At 48.4% G+C, this 26,126-nt stretch overlaps 1 protein-coding gene across 2 annotated transcripts; it reads left to right on the plus strand.

Moving 5' to 3' along the window:
* Positions 1-1,498: 1,498 nt before the first annotated feature.
* On the plus strand, positions 1,499-24,365 carry peli2 (pellino E3 ubiquitin protein ligase family member 2). Of its 2 annotated transcripts, XM_041276282.1 has the most exons (6): positions 1,499-1,799; positions 11,978-12,107; positions 19,882-19,983; positions 20,769-20,966; positions 21,611-21,799; positions 23,678-24,364. In XM_041276282.1, exons 1-6 carry the CDS (start codon positions 1,723-1,725, stop codon positions 24,254-24,256), a joined length of 1,275 nt encoding a protein of 424 aa, XP_041132216.1. In that variant the 5' UTR covers positions 1,499-1,722; the 3' UTR covers positions 24,257-24,364. The 2 variants fall into 2 exon arrangements, with proteins under 2 accessions (XP_041132216.1, XP_041132217.1); XM_041276283.1 differs by lacking the exon at positions 20,769-20,966 and having other exon boundaries at positions 23,678-24,365.
* The last annotated feature ends 1,761 nt before the right edge of the window (positions 24,366-26,126 follow it).

Raw genomic sequence — 26,126 nt, forward strand, 5'->3', positions numbered from 1 at the left:
ATTTGTACAGAGTGCAGAGATCTCATGGGGAGCGTAGTGTAGAGGTCCTGCAGTGTTAACACAGTAGTTTAGCGGCCTCTGCATTGTGCTGAGTTGTGGTAATGATTCAGCAGCGCGGCTGTGCACAATGTCAATAGCAGACCCACCCTGCCATGGCACTGCATGTGACTACCTGGGACACCCGATTAAACAGAGATACGGGAAACACAATTCAATACTATTGACGCAATGACGATTCTTGTGAGGACTGGAGGTGATTTACCTAAAGGAACAACTTTATTCTTTGGATTTGCATAATGTTTTATTATTTGTATCTGTTTATTATTCCATGCTAAGTGTATGTATGCACATGAAGATTAATATACATATCAGTTGTTCACATTGTAATGACAGGCAGGCTGGTTTGAGATCAGTTCATTGCGGCTACAAGTCTTGTGCCAAAGGTGGCCCGTCTCATCCTTTTTGCTTGCAGCTTTCAAGATTTTTTACAGGAAAAACATGTCTGGTGGTAGAATACATTAAAAACACAAGTCAAGCAATCTTTAGGTTAACTTTGGTCATGTTATTTATTTATTTTGCAAAGTAAAAAGTTGAAACAGGATTAAAACAATCGGGAAGAATATGTGTGTGCTGGTTGAAATGCTGTGGTCGTTTTCTTTTACGACAAACAAAATAAAAATAACATATTTAAAAACTATACAAGGTTAGCCCCAGAATGGAGACTCGACTTCAGCATGACTAGCTGTCTTGTGAGGCACTTCCCACAGAACAGAGGAGCGGAATGGCCCAATGACAGCCATGGTAATGAAAACTCCCCTCCAGCCACACCCACCTGGCCAGACCCTCTTCAGAGCTGCTGGAGGGAGGGGCCTCGTCTTTAAAGGCCCCACCCCTCATGCTGTGGTTTGTGAGATGCACAGCTGCAGCCACACCCCTCTATGGAACTCCAGTTTGAGAAGTTTAGTGTGGTGTATGACAGTACCTAGGACTTCTGGTCATTTGCGTTTTAAAAAGTACACTCCTGGGGTTTTGATGCGTTGAGGCACCCTTAGTACTGCATCCTAGTCACAAGTCAGCACTAACCACAAGTCCTCACTGCATCCCAGTCCATCTGATTTTATCACTTGGCCACACTGCCTCCCAGGCTCTCTTCCTTGTCCACATGTACCATATAACACTGCCCCTTTAAGTATCTCCACTCACTCTCTGTTTACATAACAGTGGGGGCCAGCCCAATACCGCGGAGGGGACACAGTAGTTAATTCCAAAATTCACACTTTCCGTTATATTGTAAGCCTACACATACAATCAAATTTATGTTATAAGTGTTTTAATTGTATAATAAACTGATTGCGGTATTTAAAAAAAATAAATAAATAGAAAGGTATATTTTTGGAGTCTGCATGTGCCCCCCCACCCCCCTCCCTTCACTATGTGTGTGAGCAGTTGGTACAGTCCGCCCCGGCTTCGTATTGTTTGTGTGTCTAGAGGCTCCAGAACTAACTGGACGGGAGCGGAGCGGGTTGTGGGGGAAGTGACTGCTTAAAACAAAGTGATAAAAAGAGACGTGAGAAAATAAACATTAAAAAAAGAACTAGCGGTTACCACGTCGAGAAAGAGCAGGCTGGATGGGGTTTGGCAGCTGCCTCGCCTGAAGGGTTTCCTCGCCGAGTTTCCAGGCTGGAGGCTGGGTTGTGATTGCGCAGTTCAGCGGACTCGCGAATGTTTTCAACGAGTCAGGAGGAGCACTGCGCCCCGAACAAGGACCCGGTGAAATACGGGGAGCTCGTCGTGCTGGGGTGAGTCGCTGCACAGCAATACACGAGTCTTACTACACGCCAACCGCTGTGTAACTGCGGCGACGAGAAAAAAAATAAAATAACTCGCAATCAAAATAACCGGAATTATATTCATTTAAATCTTTTTTGCCATGTTTACCACCAAAAACTATATAAAACTGCGTGGCGTCTGAACGTTTGAGTTTCTTTTGCGTTTGTTCTGCTTAAACAGAGTTGTTTCTGTTTACAAGTGGAATGCAAATGTCCCTGTAGCGCGATAGAAACGAGGGATCGTAACGAGGGTTGAATCTTACAGAGGAGTGGGTCTAGGGGCTGTTGTAAACTACATGCAGTCGGTAGGACGCGGCCGTTAGCGTTGCAAAGTGCCAGCGGCGAGGATCGCCCTGTTAACCAGCTGATACAGCGGAGCACGCATCGTGGGTCGAGTCGAGCTTCGGCACCCTAGCGAGGGGATTGGGGGATTGGGGGATCTGTTCCACAGATTGGGAGGCCGAGGCTCCTGCGAGGTCTCCGCGGTTGTAATGTGTTTTAGTCGCGGGTGGCGTGTGTCTGCATTTGCTTGCTTATTTTTAGTAAATCGGATCGATGTTTGTGTGTTTACAGTATAAGTATGTTCCTTGTTGTACCTCCTTGTGTTGCAACTTCCGCTGGAACGTGGCGACGGTTTAAGTCTAAACCATTCTGGTCGGAGTTTAGCTAAACTAATAATAAAGCGATGTGTGGTAGAATTGCAAACACATTAAATACAAGCAATGTTTCCACCCCCACCCCGATCCACGCTCAGCGCTGCCAGATGATCACCGTCCACAGCACACACATCCTTTATTTACTAAATCATTCCGGCTGAATCGCACACAGCGACACGAATCGCGACCCGATTTAGCGACTGCGTTCACTTTCTACTGAGTTTGAGAAAAGTGCGCACTTTGCATTACCAGTTCCCAGTATTAACACAATTATGCAGAAACAAAAGTCGCTAGGTGAGTATTTTATAATACAAACACAACTGCACAGTAATATTCCACTCAGCCTGAGCAGGGATTGTGTTTACTAAATACTTCTTATTCTCCACTGGCCGCCTCGGGTAGTTAATGAAACGCCTGTGATTTGAGGAGTTATATTTTCAGTTTCTGCGAGACTCTGCGGGTTTGTGAAGTTGTGTTGATTTACCGGTGTAAATCCGGCTGGTATTGGCCCGGGTATTTTGTACACAGCTCGTGTTTGGTCTTGGTGCTGTGTGTGTTGCTAACGCGACCTATTCCACGTAGCGACTGAGCCCAGCTCGCTGTTTATGATTTTGATTTTATATAAAGCGTTGTGGGATGTTTCATTTCTGGCCAGGCTGTAGTTGTTTTTTTCTCTTGAAATGATTACATGCATTCCACGTGGTATTGTGCTCGGCGCTCTTGTTTAAGAACCCTGTTTTGTTGTCAATGTAGTCTTATTGCATAACCCGGAGAAAATGCTCGCTGTCCATTTTTATAGATAGATTTTCGGATGCTGGGGGTGTCCTATTCATTAAATACTCAATTATTGCATGTTTAGGTATTCGGGTAACAAATACCGCTCCGAAGGGTAATAATTCATCTCATTGTGCGGAGTACAGAGACAGCCCTACCCCAAGGGTGCGCAGGCTGTAGTCGCTGCTCTCCAGTTTTTACAGACTCTAACGAGGCTGTGTCGAATAAGTGTATTTGTCAAGCTGCTTCAGAAATCTTCATTTCTAATAGAATTAGGCGTGTGTTGAGCACATGATTCTTAAACTGTGTGTGTGGAACACCTACTAAAAAAAATAAATACTCCAAGTATGAAGCAGTTCTGCAAGGGAGGGAGTTGCAGATGTGCCAGGCCAGAGCTGCTGTGTTGGGCTAGATTGTAATGTAGCAGGCAGTGTTTCAGGATGGAAGTAAACTCCCACTGAATTGCAGCTTGACCCATTCCTGCTTTTACTGTGAGTAATACCCCAGCTTGTAACAATACGTACGCTGAGGCTAATCAAGGGCATAGTAAACTCTGGAGTGGGTGAAATTGCAGTGCAATAGGAGTCTTCTTCCATTCCTTCTTCTGTCATAGAAGCAACTAATAGGCTAATTTTAAACTAGCTTGAAGAAGAAGATCAAAAATCCACGTCTGTTATTATTGGGCAGTTTGATCTGCACATGTTTTTGAGTGGAGTGGAACAGAATAAGAAAGCTGGGTCTGGGTTATTTTAGAAATGAATGAAGGCATTGACTGTAGCGGAGGTGCTGGATCTCAGCCTCTGTCCATTGTCCTTTTCAGCACAGTCTAAATCTCAGCCTCTGTCCATTGTCCTTTTCACCGCAGCCTGTCAAACCTATTCATTGTGCATTGTTGGTGATTTCACAGCGGGATCCCTGTGCGGCCTGTGGGTCTGTCACACATTGCGTTGCTGTTTTTTAATGTCACTGCTCTCTGCACGTTTCTGTTATAACAGCAGCATTTTAACCAAGTGCAGCTCTAGTACCTGGACAGGGTGTTGAATGTGGCCTCTTCTCCTGGCTGCTGTACAGTATATAAATCTCTGCATCTGTGGCTTTTCAGAGGTGCGTCGGGGTGTCTGTATTCTGGAAGTGTGTTAGAGGTGGGAAAGGGTTAACTGCTGCGTTGGTCTTAACCCAGCGCAGGTAGAAGTGTTAATGACCGTTCCAGCAGAATTGTTTACTGACCTGCTACTTAGTTACAATGCTCTTTTGTTCAAGTTAGTTACAATTATGCTGCAGTAATTATATTTATATTTACAGTTACACTAAAAACATGTTAATGTGGGTAATTTACTTTGTAGGAGGCTGTGTGGTCCAGTGGTTAAAGAAACAAGGTTGTAACCAGGAGGTCCCCGGTTCAAATCCCAGCTTGGCCACTGACTTGTTGTGTGACCCTGAGCAATTCACTTAACCTCCTTGTGCTGCGTCTTTGGGGTGAGACGTTGTTTTAAGTGACTCTGCAGCTGATGCATAGCTCACACACCCTAGTCTCGTATCTTGTAAAGCTCCACTATGAAAGGTGCTATATAAAGATTATTATTTTTTTTTATTACTGTGTTTATTCTCAGTAACCCAGCAGTAATCCCAGGTACAAACACAGACCCGAGTAGAGTCGGCTCTTTGGCTGGGGTGTTCTGTATTCACTACAGTCTGGTAGTTGCACCTCTTGAATGGCTGTGTCTCGCTGCTGTGATGGAGAGTCTGGACTCTGCTGTTACACAACTTATTGTGACAAGGAGGGGAAGCGGTTGAGTTCACCAGTGTCACCCATAACTATCAAACACTAGTGCTGAATGGAGAAATGCAGAAAGTCTTACTCGATTTGTCATTGAAGTTTCGATGAGTGTTTCTTACTTGCGCTGCACCCTGCTGTGTAGTGTTGATTATGGTTCAGATCGGGATCCTGCTCCAAGGGCATTGCTTCGTTCGGTGTCTCCGTGTGTTGGTTGCTCTGTGCGCACTGCTGACTTCATCACCGCCCTGTGCTATCTGGCAGACTGAGGTGAAGGAGTCCGGAGCGGGATTGCTGGATTGTAACCTTGTGCTTCTGGCTCCTGTTCCAGGGAGGGGAGTAAGGCTCCTGTTGCACAGCAGTTTCACCCATTCCAGGTTTTGCTGTGAGCTTGATTAGCAAGAGTGTCTAAGCAACAAGCTTAGTTGTGTCTTAATAGACTTCTAGTAAAACCAGGAATGTGTCAAACTGCTTTTACAATGGGTGTCTTGTTTCCATCCCTGCATTCCTAACTGTACCCAGGCAGGAGTGTGCTGGCTGGCTGGGGTACAGCACAGGCATTGTAAAGATAGCTAAAAACAGAAATGTTAAACGCTCCCTCAGGTAGGTAGAGTGGTGTAGCAGGCAGGTAACTGATGAGAGGTGTGCATCTCTACCACAGACAAACCGCATCAGCCGCAGGGAAGAGCAGCCGGCACCTGTGGTTTAAATGACAAGACAGGAGCGCCACAAACTCTATATGAACACCTTTCCTGGCAGTGAACATGCACATACTGTCAACCTCTTTATTTCACAATCCGACTTGCGCACGCACACACACAAAACCACGAAGCTACTTAAACAGGGAACTGCAGTCACAAAGGGCCCTTAGACAGGGAAACCCAGGCCATGTGCGGTTTATGTGACCTGACTTTGAATTTCACCTTTTTTGTGCTCAGTTCTTTTTGTTGAGCTGAACAATGCACAGTTCAGTTTCCTAATTAAAAAAGGAACCAGTTTCACATGTATCTGTGAGTATGCATGAGACCAGGACCACTAAATATTTCCCCATTTAAAGACGGCATATGTTAACATGCTGGCAAATGCAGGGTGATTCTTGAAGAAATCATGTTTGAGGTTTACAACCAGAACAGGAATGCAGCTTCACAAAGTGCTTCGGTCTAGCTGGATAATCTTCGTAGAGGAGCTGTCTGTCTCTCCAGCACTTTGGCCATGAATCCGCATGTTCATCAACGCCGCACTGTGTGCGTGCCTGTGTGCAACGACCATCTCAATGAAAGAAACAAGCCAGTTCATGTTCGGTACAGTGCTCCCTTTCATATTGAGCAGGTCAGTACAATTTAAGAGTTGGGTTGATTCAAGGTGGTCTGACACAGTAAAATGCTTTTATTTTGCTGTATGAGGACCCTTTGCTAGTGTCTTCAGTATTTCACTTTGATGTGCAAGTCAGATAGAGAAATAAAGCTGGAGCTCTGTATCCCTGTGTTGAGCTGCTTGTGAATCTCCCTGTGTGTGTAATTCTGTATATCTGTACACAGGCAGCGTGCCATACAGCCAGCTCTGGAAATGAAGCCCTGCTCATGATGAATATTGTGACATGAACATATGATTACTTACCCTGCGACACGGGGGATGGGCTGCAATATCAGATCCTGCTCATGGAGATGAGTCAGTGATCGCAATTTCCCTCAAGTCTTCTCAGATTATTTTTTTTATGCCCGGTAATGAGACTTTAAAAGAGAATCTATTGGCACAGACAGAAGGGGGCATTAAACCATTCTTCTGTCACCCGAGAGGCTCTCCGCTTCACAGACGACCTCCGACAGTGGACTGCTCTAATGTCCTTGCTGACTGCCTTCTTGCTAATTGCAGTGTGAGCAGCTGTTGTAAATTGGCTTTGTTTAACTAGCTGTCTTACCAGGACTTGCTTGTTTTTGAAGGGGGTGGGTTTGTGTCTCAGCAGTGTTCATTTTCCTTGAATATTGAAAGTTGTAATGGAAACCAGTTTCTCGTAACCAGACTATGAAGGCAAGTGTTTCCGAACACAGCAAGAAAATTAATTAAAGACCTGCCAGAATAGATCGATCTGTCGCATCCATGATGCAGTATTCATTATTAAAAGGTTTTTAACGTGATATCGCAGCCAGATGTCTTTTCTGTGGTGTCGTCAGGGTTAGAAATTGAGTCCTGGGCTTCAGAACCCAGTATAGTATGTCTGAATGATCAGGAATGATAAGCAGGCAGGCTCCTGTTCAGCACGTTGCTATTTCCCTGTAGCTGCATGAACTCCCTTCTATAAAGACTGCAGACTCGTTTCATGCTATGATGCAGGTTCAGCAAGGGCCCGATGGACATTACCTAAACCAGTGCTGAGCCCCCGGCCGGTGCACCGTGAGGCTGGTGTGAGTTTCGAACCCTGTCTGAGCACTTAAAGGTGGCTGCAGTGTCCCTGTTTTGCTCCCCTCCTGTAGTTTCTTTGGCTGAAATACTGAAAACAACACTGAATCAGACAGAGTAAAATATAATACACGTGCATGTTGCTGTCAAGGTGGACTGTACGTGACTTAACCAAATTTGTCAATTATCAAATGGGCAAGATGTCATGATGAGCACGGTGTCCTTGAATGTTCAGAACAGTGTGCCCTCTCTCTCTCTCTCTCCTCCTCCTCCTCTATCCTCTCTCTCGCTGGCTTTTTGTCATTTCCCTCGACAGTGACAACATAAGCTGCTGTAGACGAGTTGTGTAGATTAGGCGCCTGGCGGTGTCTGAAACGGCGAGACTCTCATGAACTGTGTCTTTCTGCGGGAGCCTGGCTGAAGCGATAGCTAGCTGGGTGTCTGTCTGCCTGACCAGGCTGATGTGTCTCACATGTTTGTTTAAACACCTCCTCTGCACGATACCTCCTGCACCCTCCCCCCAAAACGATTGTAATATTTTCAGTAATGCATTACACTGGTCCATTAATCTATTTGCAGTGAAAGAAAGCAGTAGTAGGTGTTGTGCAACGATGTTTAGTTCTGGGCACACATATATATATTATAAAAACAAACAAGAAACCAAAGCACTGCCTGTTTAAACAGACGCTGTAATTGCCACTCGAGGCTGTTTTTGTAATAAAAAGATGTGCTTTTAACAGAACATCAAGAGGCACTTTAATCCCAGTGATCGGGGCCTGTTCGCGTTTCAAAGAGTGTTCATCATCGAGATTTATCCCCAGAGTCACTTAAACATTCATCAGCCCGGGCTGCCAACGAGAGAGATCGGGAGCGAGGGGGGCTGCCAACGAGAGAGATTGGGGAGCGAGGGGGGCTCCTGCAGTGGGCTTGGGAGCATTCTGTGTGCAGTGAATGGTGCTTTTAGGATTCGGGCTTCCACATTACAAAACGTTTGTAAATGTGTACGCTCTCTTTAGGAATTTGCATAGTCTCTATTGCTTGAATAGGTGGCAGGTGGACAACTCGTTTCAATACTACACCTAAACCCTGTCCGAGCAGTTAAAGGTGGCGTCTGTGTCTCTGCTTTTCTGCTCTCCTGTAATAGGCCAGTATGCAGGTGGGCTTGTTTATAGTGAAGTTCAGTGTGGTGGCCACTATGTTACTCACGTACCCATTTAACTTCCCCATTTGTGCTGATTTCTCAAAGAAGCTCAATCCAGGGGCTTGAAAAAGCTAAACTATCTTACAAAAATGTAGTAACTGTACCCCCCATTTAGTGAGCAATACAGAATGTAATTAAATTTAGTCAGCTTTCTCCGGGAGTTGAACGGTGTATTGTTATGTTTATGATTAGCAGTAGCATTATTGTTTGTTGTATCATTATTATTACAAAGCCCTCGCTGGTAGCATGGTGTTTTTGATTTGACAATCCCAGCTAGACTGTGCTATTCCTCTAGCCTGTCAGCAGGGTCTGGGCTCCAGCTGATGGAGAGGGTGTGTGGACTGATCCCAGACCCCTCCTAACGGGAGGCACTCTGCAGGTGGTGTAGCTGGAGCTCCAGACTCCTGAGCAGGTGTTCTGTGAGTGCTGTGGGGTCCCGTTTCAGTGCAGCTGTCATCTCGCTCTGCACCTGGTGAAAGAGGAACCTCTTGTGAGCCGAGGGCCAGGTAGGAGCCCCGTCTTACCTGTTTAAATCTTAATGGCACGCCGCTCTGCGTGTCTTAAAGGGCATATTCCTGCCAGACACAAACCATTAGAGCAGCCTGTGCGAGTCCTTGCTCGTGCATTCTCTGTAATTGATGGGAAGAAGGAACACCATGAAGGGAAAGAACCTGTACCACCTTACAGAGATGGGAATAAGACTGCAGAGCAGGTTGATCCATTCCTTGCTTTACTGTGAGTTTTTTAATAAGACACACCTGAGCTTGTTACCTATGCACTGCAGTCTTGCTTTTCAAATGGAATTTGAATGATCAGTCAAATCAAGTACGATCAGTCGAGCAGCAGATTGAGCAGGGCACTGATTTACTGAGAGGTCCAAGCAGCAGGAATGGCAGCAGCGCGACTTTGTGTGAGTTTCTAACTCTTGCTGATGGATCTGTTTGTATTGGTGCCAGTGGTGTTATGTACTACATGTTACCAGCATGCTTGTTCATTTTCCTGGGTGTACCTACTGACCCCCCTGGTCTGGAATGCTATAGAGTCCCATGTGTGTGTGGATTGGAGCTGTCAGGGTTAACCCTTTGCAGTCCATTTATTCAGTGCCTGTCAGGCGTGTGTGGTCCAATTTATTTTCACACGCGCTGTTTTTATTTTACATGCGCTGTTTAGATAAATCCTCTTCTGGTCACTCGTATTATCACCAAACTCCTCAATAATGCGATCCAAGTCATTTATTTTATTACTATAACATCTGAAAAAGCTCTGCACATGTATGTGATGTGTTCTTTCCTCTCTCATTCCCCTCTTTCCTTTGTCTCTACATTCTTTCCTATCTCCCCACCCCCAGGTTTACCATTTCTCATTCTTTATTTCTGTTCCCTGTACGTTTCTATTTCCTTATCGTCTCAATCCCTTTGTTTCCCTGTGCTAGCTCCAGAGGTCGGGATGTCAGATGGGATGGAGAGAGGGAGGGAGGGAGGGGGCTGGTTTTGAAACCCAGCTGTGCAGGACAGCTGGTGAGTTTGGATTTATGGTCCACAGCCCCGGGACCTTAATTGCCCAATCAGGCTGGTCTGTTTCGCGAAGGAGGAAACAGGATTAAGACTACGAGAGATTGGGAGCTCTTCAACAAATATTTAATTTAAATCTTAATCTGTGAAAGTTTGAAGAGGCAAAATAGCCCTGACTCTATTTGCTATAGTAGTCTTCTGCTTTTCATTTGCACACAGACATATATCTTGAACACACCACAAACACTAGCTACAGTAATCCTGTATATAGCAGGTAGACCCAGCCAGTGGTTGCTATTAAAATAATGCTATTAAAATGTGTGTTTATAAATGCTTTTAACATTCACACAACACAGTGACCGCACTCCAGAAATGTATTTGATCATTTCAGCTTTCAAAAAACAAGACCGTGCCGCTCTGCCTTTTTGTGATTTTTTTTTTTTTTTTTTTTTTTTTTTTTTTTTTTTTAAGGAATCGTTTGGAGGGTGAGCACCACTGCGCTTTGTTTAATGCAAAGTTGTTGCTGAGTTATGATTTGATTTTGTGTTTTTGTTGTTCCTCCCTCATTGTTTGCTGTGGTGATGTGAGCTTTTAGCTCTCTGTGGACTCATCTGGATAAATAAAGGTTTCTGTTTGACTGATACTAGGGGTTCCTCCTGAGAGCAGTTTTCATTGAAGTTAGTATGCAAGGTACTTATTAAAAGTGGCTTGGGCAGCCAGCGCCTCGCCCACACTGCACAGGATGAGCTCTCTTGTAAAACACTGGAATAATTAACCCTCTAAAGCCAGGCCTTTCATCTGTTCTGTAGTTGGCTCTGCGTACAGAAGAGTCTCTGTCTGTCCCATTAAAGTGTGCAGATCCCCGCCCCCCTGTTTCTCTGACAGACGCAGCCTCTGAGTGTCAGTGCCCCAACCCCCCCCCCCCAGGGTTGGATCTTGTTTGCTGCATCATCCACGTCTATGAAACCCTCAGCACTTAGAAATGCTGAAAGAAACTGGACTTCAAATAAATTCAGTGACTTTTTCAGTGTCTTTACTGTCTGGACCAGGAGAGTGCTCTGTCTGCACCGCTGCCAGTCTCCCTGGACCTGGAGTGCAATCTGTCTGCAGCGCTGCCAGTCTCCCTGGACCAGGAGAGCGCTCTGTCTGCCAGTCTGCTTGCAGCTTTATTCAAATCATTGATATCTGTGGCTTCATTATGGCACGCAGTGGGAAACTCTTCCTTCGGTTTGTAGTTTCCAAAGCAGTCATCACCCTGGAGGACGACTTCTTTTTTTTTTTTTTTTTTTTTTAAAGCTGTTCTGTAGTAAAACCCGGTACCAAGTGATGCAATACGCAAATTAATGTGCCTTGTTTGTTCTCTTTTTGAGGATTTCTGAATTTTGAACCCACATGTCAGTGCCTCTCTCTCTCTCTCTCTCACATGTTCACTCATTCAAGCATGTAGCCTAGAGTGGCTGATTCTAAAATGTATAACTGAAGATATTCATTTTTGGTCTCCTGCATTGTCGCTGTGCGAGGGGGGGGGAGGTAGATTGGACAGATAGCAGGACAGACACAGGACACCAGCTGAGCTGCACACTGAGCACAGTGGGGTCACACAGACTCGCACGGAGCTGCACAGACAAAAGGAAAGACATGGCGATCAGTGATGTGAACTGCCCGCGTAACTCAACAGAGACTGGGCTGGAAATATCCCATTGCAAAGTGTTTTTTATAAATTGATCAATTTTTGAGTTTTTTTGCTTGTTGCAGCAGGGCCATGATTATTCTAAACATGAATTAAACGTCTCTCTCTCTCTCTCTCTCTCTCTCTCTCTCTCTCTCTCTCTCAGGTACAATGGGTCCCTCCCAAATGGAGACCGCGGCCGGAGGAAGAGCCGGTTCTCACTCTACAAGAGAGCCAAGGCCAACGGGGTGAAACCCAGCACTGTGCACGTCATCAACACACCCCAGGCCAGCAAGGTAACCCTCCCAGCACTGTGTGGGCATGTAGGACCATTTCATCCACACAGAGAAACACGTTGCAACCGATTCAACTACTTTTGGGTTATTTTAAAGACCTTCTTTTAATGCAGGTGTGTTTTCTTCATCCCCTGTGCCCCTGGAGTTTAGAATTGTAAGTGTACACTTCATTAGAGTCAGTGCAAGGTCTCTATAAAGATACAAGACTGGTGTGTGTTCAGTAGCTGGTTCAGTCTAGGCTTCCCTTGCTCCCAGATCTTCCTCTTCTCCTGTGTATGCTGTGGATTGCCAGTCCGCCGCGCTCCCTGTTGGAGTGTTTTGCCAGCTGCACGTGGATCAAGGCAGGTATGGATGACGGGTATCCCTGCCTGTCTCTGGGATTTTCTAAAAGAAAGGAGAGAGATTCGCTCGCTATCTAGCCTGCAGGCAAATGCTTTATTATTATTATTATTATTATTATTATTATTTCACGTTTGTTACGACTGGAAGACATTAGGCTTGTGCTAACCCAGTAAAGACTGTCTATTCTGGTCAGATGTTGCCTTCACTGTTTTGTTTCTTAGTTTGTTTATATATTTTTAATCCAGTACTCTGTGCTATGTAATTTCTAATAGCCTTCTTATTCTATTTTCGTTTGGTGGTGGTTTTGTGGATGTTGTGTATTTCATAGTAAGCCAGACTTGCATTTTTTCGCATCACGCGGTTCTCGTCCTCCTTGCTTTGCTGACCTGGTTGGACAGTTTTCTTGTACTGCTTGTCTCTGTGCTGGATCGTGTTTGGTCACGTTGCCTGCCAGCAGACGACCCTTTTACAGCAAGATGTTTTATATCAAGCAGTTTGCTACTCTGAGTAGCTTGGCAATCCTGCAAACAAACATCATGCTGCTTACTTCAAAGAAAGAGGTACTGGCTTAAAAAAAAAAATTAAAAAAAATCCTCTTCCCTCTCTCTATCCATACTGCCCCCCATCCCTCGTCTCTGTTCACCACCCTGTGATTAGTGTGTGCCTGCTCTCTGTGTGGGAGGTGGCTGTGTCTGTGCTGCTGTGAGTTAGTGCTGTGTTTTGAAGGGTGCCACGCGGTTGGAAAAGGAGGAGGAGGATGTGGGTAATTGCTGAGTGAGAAAGGAGATGCCAGCCCCCTCACTCACTCCTCTACTGTCAGCCAGGCCATTTGTATGTATGTATTTTGGTCTGGAGTGATGATCACAAAGAGTAATGCGTGTCTCTGGGATCTCTTGATGTGTGCAGAATAGACCGGACCTTGATTACCATTCTCCTCTGAAAGACAGCCTTTCCTACTACTTTGCGAACACCGTGCTTGTGCTGCTGCTTCAAATAGAGTGTGTGATTTACAAGAGGACACACAGAGAAGATCACATTTGAGTGCAGGGTAGAGGAAATCGTTATCCATAGTGAAACTAGCTGATCACCATTAGGGGCTGAAGGTATATGGAGCCTGTCTGTCATCAATCTGACTCTGACACTTTCACATGTTTCTAGAGAGCTGCTTATCTGGTTTTGTGTTGAAACTCTAACCACTAGACCACCACTTTCTTCCCCACACACTCTGTCCATCGACTCTAACCAGTAGACCCCACTGCCTCCCACCACACTCCCAGTCCATCGGCTGTAACCACTAGACCCCTCTACCTCACCCCCATGTTTTTTTTTTCTTTTTCTATGAAATGATTGTTTATTTTTACTAGGTGATACAGCAGTTGAAGTTGTTGTAACTGGTTTGCTGTCTCTCTCTGTGAAGCGTGAGGCTGCTCCCTCATGTCTCCTCAACGCTCTGTGCCACACTGAAGCCCCCTCTTGCTGAAGGGCTGTAATTAGAGTGAAAGGCTGATAGCAGAGGATCTCTGGCAAGCTGGTAAACCTCTCTCTCTCGGACTGAGTGTGGAGTGGGGGTGTGTAACGATTCACTGCACATCATTGAATCATGATACTTTCTTTGCATGAATATCGTATCGTGGTAGAGGTGTGTATCGATTTGTCTCGTGATACAAGACCAAAATTTTGCTCCATTCCTGGTTTTACTGTAGCTTAATGAGACTGAGCATGTAACCGATATACTTCAACAGGAGTATTATTTCCATCCCTAGATACTGCTTCTGCTTACCAATCCTATAACTTCGTTTGTCACCACCCTAAAAATAGGTGTGTGAATAATTTGCTATTTTTAGTTTTTGCGTAATTGTTCAGCCGTTGTTAAAAGTAAGATTTTGTGATTCCCACCTGCACCCATAATATAATAGATTGACAGAGCTGCGGTGTGAACTGACAGCCTGGATAGACCTGGGCGCTGAGCTCAGGTTACTGATGAGTGGTCTGATTCGTGGCTCTGTGATCGTGGCCCGACTGTTCCACCTCGCGGGCTGCGCTGCCTGGAAGATGAAGTTTGTTTGCAAACGCCAGTCTGCTTTGATGTGTACCTGTTAACCCCCCCGCCCCCAATATGTGGGGTACAAACTGCTTCACAGCAGGAGGGAGGATGTAGTGAGTGTGTGAGATCGCGAGGCAGCCAGTCTGTCAGGCAGTGTGAAGGGCAGCTGTGCTTGAGGGTGCTTGCTTGTTTAGTGTGTCAGTTGGAGCAGCACCCCTCCTCCACTCTGACTCAGGGAGGTCGTGGATGTGTTTGACTGCGTCGTCAGTACATGTGTACGGTACCGATGCTGTGCAAGTCAGGCTGATGCATGACTGTCCTTCTCCAGGTGGTTCCGCGAGGTCTGATCCAGTATCTGAGTACTAAACCTGCACTAAACAAGGTTTCCCAGCAACTGCATAGTCTACCAGATCTGTGAATTGAACAGAATTGCTCGGAACCCTGAAGTTTTGAAATAAGGGTTTCTGATTTCAATCCCACAACCCTACTGAATCGCGACAGTACTGACCGTGTGGAAGACGGTGTTTTGCCCCACTGTGTTTTGCACTGCTGTGTCTTGTTTGCAGTGTTGTGGAATCAGCAGGCTGATTGAATGCTGACGAGCCTCCCCCCCTTGAACCGCTCTCGCTGCTTCCTTCCCCAGCTCCCTTTCATCTCTAATGGAGGCAGACGACCTGCAATTCTGTTCTCTCTTTTAATCTTTGGCTTGATCCCATTTAGAGGGAGTCTAACTGCGATCCTGATAGAGAGAGAACGAGATGAGAAACTGAGCGATGCTGAGCTGTCCTTCCAGGATGGAAGCAGTGTAGTGTGCATATGTATGTGTTAACCTGAGGTGTATTGTGGTGTATCATATTTAATTACAAATCTGTTCATCCCTAGCATAAGAACTCGTTTAGGCCCCCCCCCCCCCCCCAATCCATCTCATTAGGGGGTTTCTGGCAAAGTGGCAACGAACACGTTACAACTCGCAGCCCACATCAGTACCACTGCAGAGAGTCCGGTTTGTATGTAACTACAGCTTGCGTCTCTGCTTCCCACACACTCAGACACGGCACAGCCATCTGCTCAGGAACCAGTAACTGCAGGCCCTGAGAGAGAGAGATAGAGAGAGAGACTCCTTCCTGTCTCAATTGCAAAATCATCTGTCAGGCAGTGAGTTCATTAGGTTTTAAATGATGAGTGCTCACCTGGACGTGTCTCCAAGGAGGATGGCGGTGATTTTGTGTTTTTATTTGTTTTTTTAGTTTTGTATATTTATTTAATTGAACTCTGGCAGATTGGAATAATCAGTTAACACTTTTTGATTGATTGATCTTGCGGTTTTATTTTAATAGTACATTATTAAACTGTATATATAACATGTAATATCTGTCATATTTTATACATGCTGCTGTTTCATTCAGTTTACAAGTGTAAATTGTGTACAACAGGGAATATTAGCAGGATACTAAAACTGAATTTGTATATTTATTGAATCCTGAAATAAAATAACCCGGCAGGACTGGGTTTGCTGTGTTAGTAACCCGGCGGGGCTGGGTTTGCTGTGTTAGTAACCCGGCGGGACTGGGTTTGCTGTGTTAGTAACCCGGCGGGACTGGGTTTGCTGTGTTAGTAACCCGGCCTGGGTTTGCTGTGTTAGTAACCCGGCGGGACTGGGTTTGCTGTGTTAGTAACCCGGCGGGGCTGGGTTTGCTGTGTTAGTAACCCGGCGGGGCTGGGTTTGCTGTGTTAGTACTGGGTTTGCTGTGTTAGTAACCCGGCGGGGCTGGGTTTGCTGTGTTAGTAACCCGGCCTGGGTTTGCTGTGTTAGTAACCCGGCGGGACTGGGTTTGCTGTGTTAGTAACCCGGCGGGACTGGGTTTGCTGTGTTAGTAACCCGGCGGGACTGGGTTTGCTGTGTTAGTAACCCGGCGGGGCTGGGTTTGCTGTGTTAGTAACCCGGCGGGACTGGGTTTGCTGTGTTAGTAACCCGGCGGGACTGGGTTTGCTGTGTTAGTAACCCGGCGGGACTGGGTTTGCTGTGTTAGTAACCCGGCGGGACTGGGTTTGCTGTGTTAGTAACCCGGCGGGACTGGGTTTGCTGTGTTAGTAACCCGGCGGGGCTGGGTTTGCTGTGTTAGTAACCCGGCGGGGCTGGGTTTGCTGTGTTAGTAACCCGGCGGGGCTGGGTTTGCTGTGTTAGTAACCCGGCGGGGCTGGGTTTGCTGTGTTAGTAACCCGGCGGGACTGGGTTTGCTGTGTTAGTAACCCGGCGGGACTGGGTTTGCTGTGTTAGTAACCCGGCGGGACTGGGTTTGCTGTGTTAGTAACCCGGCGGGACTGGGTTTGCTGTGTTAGTAACCCGGCGGGACTGGGTTTGCTGTGTTAGTAACCCGGCGGGACTGGGTTTGCTGTGTTAGTAACCCGGCGGGACTGGGTTTGCTGTGTTAGTAACCCGGCGGGACTGGGTTTGCTGTGTTAGTAACCCGGCGGGACTGGGTTTGCTGTGTTAGTAACCCGGCCTGGGTTTGCTGTGTTAGTAACCCGGCGGGACTGGGTTTGCTGTGTTAGTAACCCGGCGGGACTGGGTTTGCTGTGTTAGTAACCCGGCCTGGGTTTGCTGTGTTAGTAACCCGGCGGGGCTGGGTTTGCTGTGTTAGTAACCCGGCGGGGCTGGGTTTGCTGTGTTAGTAACCCGGCGGGGCTGGGTTTGCTGTGTTAGTAACCCGGCGGGGCTGGGTTTGCTGTGTTAGTAACCCGGCGGGGCTGGGTTTGCTGTGTTAGTAACCCGGCGGGACTGGGTTTGCTGTGTTAGTAACCCGGCGGGACTGGGTTTGCTGTGTTAGTAACCCGGCGGGACTGGGTTTGCTGTGTTAGTAACCCGGCCTGGGTTTGCTGTGTTAGTAACCCGGCGGGACTGGGTTTGCTGTGTTAGTAACCCGGCCTGGGTTTGCTGTGTTAGTAACCCGGCGGGACTGGGTTTGCTGTGTTAGTAACCCGGCGGGACTGGGTTTGCTGTGTTAGTAACCCGGCGGGACTGGGTTTGCTGTGTTAGTAACCCCTGGGTTTGCTGTGGTAACCCGGCGGGCTGGGTTTGCTGTGTTAGTAACCCGGCGGGGCTGGGTTTGCTGTGTTAGTAACCCGGCGGGGCTGGGTTTGCTGTGTTAGTAACCCGGCGGGGCTGGGTTTGCTGTGTTAGTAACCCGGCGGGACTGGGTTTGCTGTGTTAGTAACCCGGCGGGACTGGGTTTGCTGTGTTAGTAACCCGGCGGGGCTGGGTTTGCTGTGTTAGTAACCCGGCGGGGCTGGGTTTGCTGTGTTGGTAACCCGGCGGGGCTGGGTTTGCTGTGTTAGTAACCCGGCGGGGCTGGGTTTGCTGTGTTAGTAACCCGGCGGGGCTGGGTTTGCTGTGTTAGTAACCCGGCGGGACTGGGTTTGCTGTGTTAGTAACCCGGCGGGGCTGGGTTTGCTGTGTTAGTAACCCGGCGGGACTGGGTTTGCTGTGTTAGTAACCCGGCGGGACTGGGTTTGCTGTGTTAGTAACCCGGCGGGACTGGGTTTGCTGTGTTAGTAACCCGGCGGGGCTGGGTTTGCTGTGTTAGTAACCCGGCGGGGCTGGGTTTGCTGTGTTAGTAACCCGGCGGGGCTGGGTTTGCTGTGTTAGTAACCCGGCCTGGGTTTGCTGTGTTAGTAACCCGGCGGGACTGGGTTTGCTGTGTTAGTAACCCGGCCTGGGTTTGCTGTGTTAGTAACCCGGCGGGACTGGGTTTGCTGTGTTGGTAACCCGGCGGGGCTGGGTTTGCTGTGTTGGTAACCCGGCGGGGCTGGGTTTGCTGTGTTGGTAACCCGGCGGGGCTGGGTTTGCTGTGTTAGTAACCCGGCGGGGCTGGGTTTGCTGTGTTAGTAACCCGGCGGGACTGGGTTTGCTGTGTTAGTAACCCGGCGGGGCTGGGTTTGCTGTGTTAGTAACCCGGCGGGGCTGGGTTTGCTGTGTTAGTAACCCGGCGGGGCTGGGTTTGCTGTGTCCGTTCTGCTTAAATAGAAGCATGTTCAGATGTGCAAACCCCCCCGCCCTCCTCTGAAATTAATAAATAAATAAATGCATGCGGCGATGAGCTCTTGCTGCTGCTGGAGCGGGTCGTGTTTCATTGATCCGTTTCTCTGTGGTCTCTGGTGGGGAGTCTGTATTGGAGACTGGAGCATGCTGTCTGACAGTGTGGGGGTGCCTCATCATCTACACAGATGCTCTGCAAACAAACACACATACCCCCTGCAAACAAACACAACTATCTGCCACTACTACCCCCATCCCCCAAATACACTGCCCCCAAACTACAGAGCTGTACCCTAATTACACTGCCCGTCCATCTTCCATCGCAAGCCAGAGAAGGGGGAGTGTGTGTGTATTCACTATATTCCCGCACACAATTCCAAAATACTTTCCTTTACACCCAGTGGCTGTTCCCCGCCCCCCCTCTGCTGCTGTGGTTTTACATTGTTGCACACAGCGCGGCTCTGCAACTATTCACAGCCAGTCCAGAGGAGCTACCTCACCTGCTTAGGGTCTTGGGTGGTTATTTCTTTTGACACAGATTGAAAGGGCAAGCATGTAGAAATTACACTCCTTCTGTCTATGTGAGAGCTGTCTGTACCAGACGCTTTGACTCCTCCCTTAAGCACTCAGAAACGAGACTCCTGTCTGCGAGACCTGTCTATACCAGCCACATTGACTCCTCCCTGTAAGCACTCAGGAACGAGACTCCTGTCTGCGAGACCTGTCTATACCAGCCACATTGACTCCTCCCTGTAAGCACTCAGGAACGAGACTCCTGTCTGCGCGACCTGTCTATACCAGCTACATTGACTCCTCCCTGTAAGCACTCAGGAACGAGACTCCTGTCTGCGAGACCTGTCTATACCAGCCACATTGACTCCTCCCTGTAAGCACTGAGGAACGAGACTCCTGTCTGCGCGACCTGTCTATACCAGCCACATTGACTCCTCCCTGTAAGCACTCAGGAACGAGACTCCTGTCTGCGAGACCTGTCTATACCAGCCACATTGACTCCTCCCTGTAAGCACTCAGGAACGAGAGGAACGAGACTCCTGTCTGCGAGACCTGTCTATACCAGCCACATTGACTCCTCCCTGTAAGCACTCAGGAACGAGACTCCTGTCTGCGAGACCTGTCTATACCAGCCACATTGACTCCTCCCTGTAAGCACTCAGGAACGAGACTCCTGTCTGCGAGACCTGTCTATACCAGCCACATTGACTCCTCCCTGTAAGCACTCAGGAACGAGACTCCTGTCTGCGAGACCTGTCTATACCAGCCACATTGACTCCTCCCTGTAAGCACTCAGAAACGAGACGTCGTTTTGACTCCTCCCTTCCCTTGTGTTTCAGGCGGTGCACTGCAAGGGGCAGCACAGCGTCTCGTACACGCTGTCCCGCAATCAGACGGTGGTGGTGGAGTACTGTCACGATGAGGAGACGGACATGTTCCAGGTACGGGGGACGGGGAGCAGCATCCGCAGGATCGGTTCCAGGCTGTCGCACTGTTGGTGCTCCATTGCTTCTGTGAAGTTTAGTGTAACCTGCTTTTTGTCAAAGTGATGGTAGTTTTATTGTATTTTTTCTCTTTTCTTCCTGCAAAGTGTTTGAATCCTTCACAGCCACTAGAATGCCGGCGGGCACGGCTGCTTTCCTTCTCGAAGTCGTCTTATTGTAGCGATTATTAAACTGTCAGCAGGCACAGCGTCTCTGTCAGAGACAGGGAGAGGAATCTGCAAGGCAGGTGCCCACAGGCAGTCTGTTAGCAGAAACCGTAGGCTCGTGAACATGTTCTAGGAATATAAAGTGAGCTACAAAGTGAAAAATGATGTTAATGAAACCAGATGGTAGAACGCGGTACCTTCTCAAGCTAAGCATACCAGTGACACTGCATACCCTTCGCACCGGGGTGTGAAGCAGTAGCGTACTGAATATGACGTACTGTTAGCTTGCTACCAGGGATGGAGACAAGACCCCCTATTGCATTGCAGTTTCCCCCATTCCAGGTTTTAAAACAAATCTGATTAGCCACATTGTATAGTTAACAAGCTCAAGGTGTCTTACTAAACTCATCGTAAAAACAGCAATGGATCAAACTGCCGTACAGTGGGAGTCTTATTTCCATTCCTGGCTATGGTTGGCCTCTGTCTGCATGTCTTTGCTGTAGAAGCCACCCTTCACTCTGTCACCCACAGTATTGAACTCTAAACTATTCGTAATAAATGCTCTCTCTCTCTCAGATTGGCCGGTCGACGGAGAGCCCGATTGACTTTGTGGTGACGGACACGGTGTCGGGGGGGCTGGGGGGCGAGGAGACCCCTGTCACTCAGAGCACAATCTCGCGGTTTGCATGCCGCGTGGTGTGTGAGCGCAGCCCCCCCTACACTGCCAGGATCTACGCAGCAGGGTTCGACACGTCCAGAAACATCTTCCTCGGGGTGAGAGTGATTGGGTGGAGAGGATAGAGTGGAGGGTGTGGGGATCAGCAGGCAGGAAGTATGCTATTGTTTGTTTTATATTTTCAGTTGCTGTAGTTTTGTCAGGTCGCCTAATTTTTTTTTGGTTCCACCTGTACCCTGAATTATTTCACTTTTAGCCTCCTTGCAGCTCTTGATCTGTTTGTTATCTAATGAAATCTGCAGGACTCCTAGCATCGGACTGTGTTTCCTGCACTGCTCTGACCTAGAGAAATAACGTTACTCTTTTAAGCTTGTCCAACAAAGAGAAATCTGTACAACTGAGCTGCAATGGAAGTCACCAACAAGAAGTCCGGGTGGGCACAAGGAAATAAATCAAAGTTTTTCTGGTAGTACTACACAGTGATTGGCATGGACGGAAATAAGACTCTCATTGCAGAGCAGTTTGAGCCATTCCAGGTTTTACTGTGTTTTTCTTTTAATAAGACACACCTGAGCTTGTTACCTATACCCTCTGTGGCTAATCAAGCTCATAGTAAATCCTGGACTGGATGGAAGGGGTGTGGAATAGGAGCCCGGTTCCCATTACTGTTGAGTGTTCCTGGGTGTGCAGGGTGGGTTTCTTTGCTTGCTTTTGATGCTGACCCCTGTTTGACCCCTCGCAGGAGAAGGCTGCCAAGTGGAAGAATCCAGACGGTCACATGGATGGGCTGACGACCAATGGGGTGCTGGTGATGCACCCGAGGGGTGGGTTCACTGAGGAGTCCAAGCCGGGGGTGTGGCGAGAGATCTCTGTGTGTGGAGACGTGCACACCCTGCGAGAGACGCGGTCAGCACAGACAAGGGGCAAACTGGTGAGACTGGGAGGGGGATGTGTACACCCTACGAGAGACTGGGCTGTGCAGGAAGTATTTTTTATGGAGTAGGGATCAAGCCCAGGCACTGGTCAGGCTGTCACTGGGGTGTGGAATTCCCCAGTTAAACCAGTAACCTGCATTAGAACCACAAGCTCTGAACTGGGCTACAATTGTTAAACACTTACCATTTGCTCAAATGTATAACTTGCAGGCAGACAAATGTTTCACGTTGTTTAAAGTGTTTTATTATTTATTTATTTATAAAAAATCTGCTTTTACTTGGTCCCTCTTTTTTTTTTTTTTTTACCTTTTTAAAACAGTAAACCCCAATGATGAAGCAGTAGCGGTCACAGCTCGCCACAAGGTGTATACAATATGATTTCTCTCTTGAGCTGAATGGACAGGCTCTCTTGTGTCTATGACCCAGAGTTAGCCAGAGGTCAGATCACAGTAACACAGGATCAGTATTGGTGATTCCTGGAACCCTGCAGTCCATACGGCAGTGACCTTGTGACTTAATAATGAATAAGAATTCAAATAAGAATAAAGCAAGCAGACCCCAGGCAGCACTAATCTTGGACTCCCTTGTGTTAACGAAGGTCAGGTATTGCAAAGATTGGTGTTTATTGGGGGCTGTGAAACCAGCCGGGGATAACCAGACACCTGGAAAGATTAGGTGTCTTTATTGGGTAATTTGCAATACAAACCAACCAACCAGCCAACAAACAAACAAATATAAGTTTGAAACCAAAACCTGTGTTTCGGGGGTGCGCGATTCTGAGGCCTGGAGACCTCCTGGTCTTTGGTTAAGTGATTTAGGACATACATGGAACAATTTAACCTCCTTTCAGATCTTAAATCTGTTCATTATTACATGATCCTTCTAAAACTCAGAGGACAAGATTGTGCACCCCAGCTTGCTGTATATCCACTGCATCTCCACCTAACCCCCTGTGTGCTGCACCACCTCCTATCCCTCTCTATGCTCCTCCTCCTATCCCTCTGTGTGCTGCATCTCCTCCTATCCCTCTCTATGCTGCATCTCCTCCTATCCCTCTCTATGCTGCTCCTAATATCCCTCTCTGTGCTGCTCCTCCTGCTATCCCTCTCTATGCTCCTCCTCCTATCCCTCTGTGTGCTGCATCTCCTCCTATCCCTCTCTATGCTCCTCCTCCTATCCTTCTCTATGCTGCTCCTCCTATCCCTCTCTGTGCCGCTCCTCCTCTTATCCCTCTGTGTGCTCCTCCTCCTATCCCTCTCTGAGGCATCTCCTCCTATCCCTCTCTGTGCTGCATCTCCTCCTATCCCTCTCTGTGCTGCACCTCCTCCTATCCCTCTCTGTGCTGCATCTCCTCCTATCCCTCTCTGTGCTCCTCCTCCTATCCCTCTCTGTGCTGCATCTCCTCCTATCCCTCTCTGTGCTGCACCTCCTCCTATCCCTCTCTGTGCTGCATCTCCTCCTATCCCTCTCTGTGCTCCTCCTCCTATCCCTCTCTGTGCTCCTCCTCCTGTCCCTCTCTGTGCTGCATCTCCTCCTGTCCCTCTCTGTGCTGCATCTCCTCCTATCCCTCTCTGTGCTGCATCTCCTCCTATCCCTCTCTGTGCTGCATCTCATATCCCTCTCTCTGCTGCATCTCCTCCTATCCCTCTGTGTGCTCCTCCTCCTATCCCTCTGTGTGCTGCACCTCTTCCTATCCCTCTCTATGCTCCTCCTCATATCCCTCTCTATGCTGCACCACGTCCTATCCCTCTCTATGCTCCTCCTCCTATCCCTCTCTATGCTCCTCCTAACCCTGTCTGTGCTGCACCTCCTCCTCCTATTCCTTTCTATGCTCCTCATCCTCCTAACCCTCTCTGTGCCGCTGCCCCCTGCAGGTGGAGAGCGAGAGCAATGTGCTGCAGGATGGCTCGCTGGTGGATCTCTGTGGGGCCACGCTGCTGTGGCGCACAGCGGACGGGCTCTTCCACACGCCCACACTGAAGCACATCGAGGCTCTGCGGCAGGAGATGAACGCGGCCCGGCCGCAGTGCCCCGTGGGGCTCAACACCTTGGCCTTCCCCAGCATGCAGCGCAGCCGCGATCTGACCGTGCTCGAGGACAAGCAGCCCTGGGTCTACCTCTCCTGCGGCCACGTGCACGGCTACCACAACTGGGGGCACCGCTCTGAGAGGGAGCCCAACGCCCTACGGGAGTGCCCCATGTGCCGGACCGTGGGCCCCTATGTGCCGCTGTGGCTTGGCTCCGAGCCTGCCTTCTATGTGGACTCTGGGGCCCCGACCCATGTCTTCGTGCCCTGCGGCCACGTGTGCTCGGAGAAGTCCGCCAAGTACTGGTCCGAGATCCCCCTGCCCCACGGCACGCACGCCTTCCACGCCGCTTGCCCCTTCTGTGCCACACAGCTGGGGACCACGCAGGCCTGCGCGAAGCTCATCTTTCAGGCGCCCATTGACTGAGGAGGGGGGGGGAAGCAGTACTGTGACGCTCCAGCTCCTCCTGATCGTGTTTGCACTGTTGGGGAGGAGGGGGGGGGGTACAGTATTGTGACACTCCAGCTCCTCCTGATCATGTTTATACTGTGGGGGGGGGAGGGGGGGGTGCAGTGCTGTGACGCTGCAGCTCCTCCTGATCATGTTTATTCTGTGGGGAGGGGGAGGGGGGTGCAGTACTGTGACGCTCCAGCTCCTCCTGATCATGTTTATACTGTGGGGGGGGGGGGGGGGGTGCAGTGCTGTGACGCTGCAGCTCCTCCTGATCATGTTTATTCTGTGGGGGGGGGGGGGGGGTGCAGTGCTGTGACGCTGCAGCTCCTCCTGATCATGTTTATTCTGTGGGGGGGGGGAGGGGGGGGTGCAGTGCTGTGACGCTCCAGCTCCTCCTGATCATGTTTATACTGTGGGGGGGGGAGGGGGGGGTGCAGTGCTGTGACGCTGCAGCTCCTCCTGATCATGTTTATTCTGTGGGGAGGGGGGGGGGGTGCAGTGCTGTGACGCTGCAGCTCCTCCTGATCATGTTTATTCTGTGGGGAGGGGGGTGATCAGGGTGATGTCAGTTGCTACGGTGCTGGTTACGAAGCAGCCCTTCTCACGGCCTGGCACACTTTTTGGTTGCTTTTGTTGTTATTATCCTGATGTAGCCGGTCAGAGTTTTTTTTTTTTTTTTTTTTTTATTATTTTGTATTATCTTGGATGAACATGCGGCAGATCTGAGTTGTTGATACAACTTGGTAGCAAATAGGATCTTCAGATTGTTTTGTCGTTTAATCTGTTTGAGATTTGCTATCTTATACAGAACGGGGGGGTGGGATTCATGAATTTTTCACTGAACTAATCGCAAGAGACCCCCACCCTCTCCACTCTTTAAAATTCAAGGGGCAGATTGGATGTTGCCTAAACGGCAAAAACAAAATTGTAGCCCTTGCAGCCAGTGTGTCCAGCTGTAATTAGCAACGTGGCGTCACCTCACATTGAGTGGGTTTTTCAGCTATGGGTTTGAGTTTGGGTTTGAGTTTGGGGAGGCTGGGACAGACTAAACCCACCCGGGACCTGGAAACCGATAGAATGAGAGAAACGTCTCCTGTATAAACTGTAACCCAACACCCCTGAGCTGCTTCTGTGTGAGGCAGTCTGCTTTCTTTGTAATGCTCAACTCGCCTGCATCCCAGTGAAGCCAATGAAAAACAAGGCAACTGAAGGCTGGACTTCTGGTTAAAGCAGCCCTCAGGACCAGTGTTGGGCACCAGCCTATAGCCCAATCTTGAGCACTGTGCCCTCTACTGGACATGCAGGGTGCTTCAGAGTGTGTTATTGCATTATCATTTATTAAAATCAGTTTCCATGTCCCTGGGAACGAGGGTCATTTTTACGGGAGCACATTAATATTTCACGGAGGAGGGGGGCAGGGCACAGTAGTGGGACAGGGAGGGTTTACAAACAAGAAATTTCTTAATTGTTTAAAAATTTCTCTGGACTGATTCTTCTAAAGTATTTTACTACACTGATGCCCTTGTACAGTTTTATAATTTTAAATGATGTTTAATATATTGTCTCATGTGCGCCTGTGTGGGTGTGTATGGATAGATAGCTTGTGTATGGGGTGGCTGTGAAGTCACTAAGACTGCTTTGTGCTGCTGCTGTGGGAAACCCTTCACTCCAGAGGGGTGGGGGTCAGCACACCAGTACTGGACTCTCCATGCCTGCTGGGGAATCTCCTCCTCTATCTAATTACACAAGTTGCTTTTCAGATTTGACTGAGCGAAACGTGGCTGTCCTGGTGTGGGGGTCGGGGGACTGACTGTTTCAGCTCACAGTGAGACCAGCAGTGGCT

This window comes from Polyodon spathula, chromosome 17 (assembly GCF_017654505.1).
Source record: "Polyodon spathula isolate WHYD16114869_AA chromosome 17, ASM1765450v1, whole genome shotgun sequence".
Classification (NCBI taxonomy): domain Eukaryota; kingdom Metazoa; phylum Chordata; class Actinopteri; order Acipenseriformes; family Polyodontidae; genus Polyodon; species Polyodon spathula.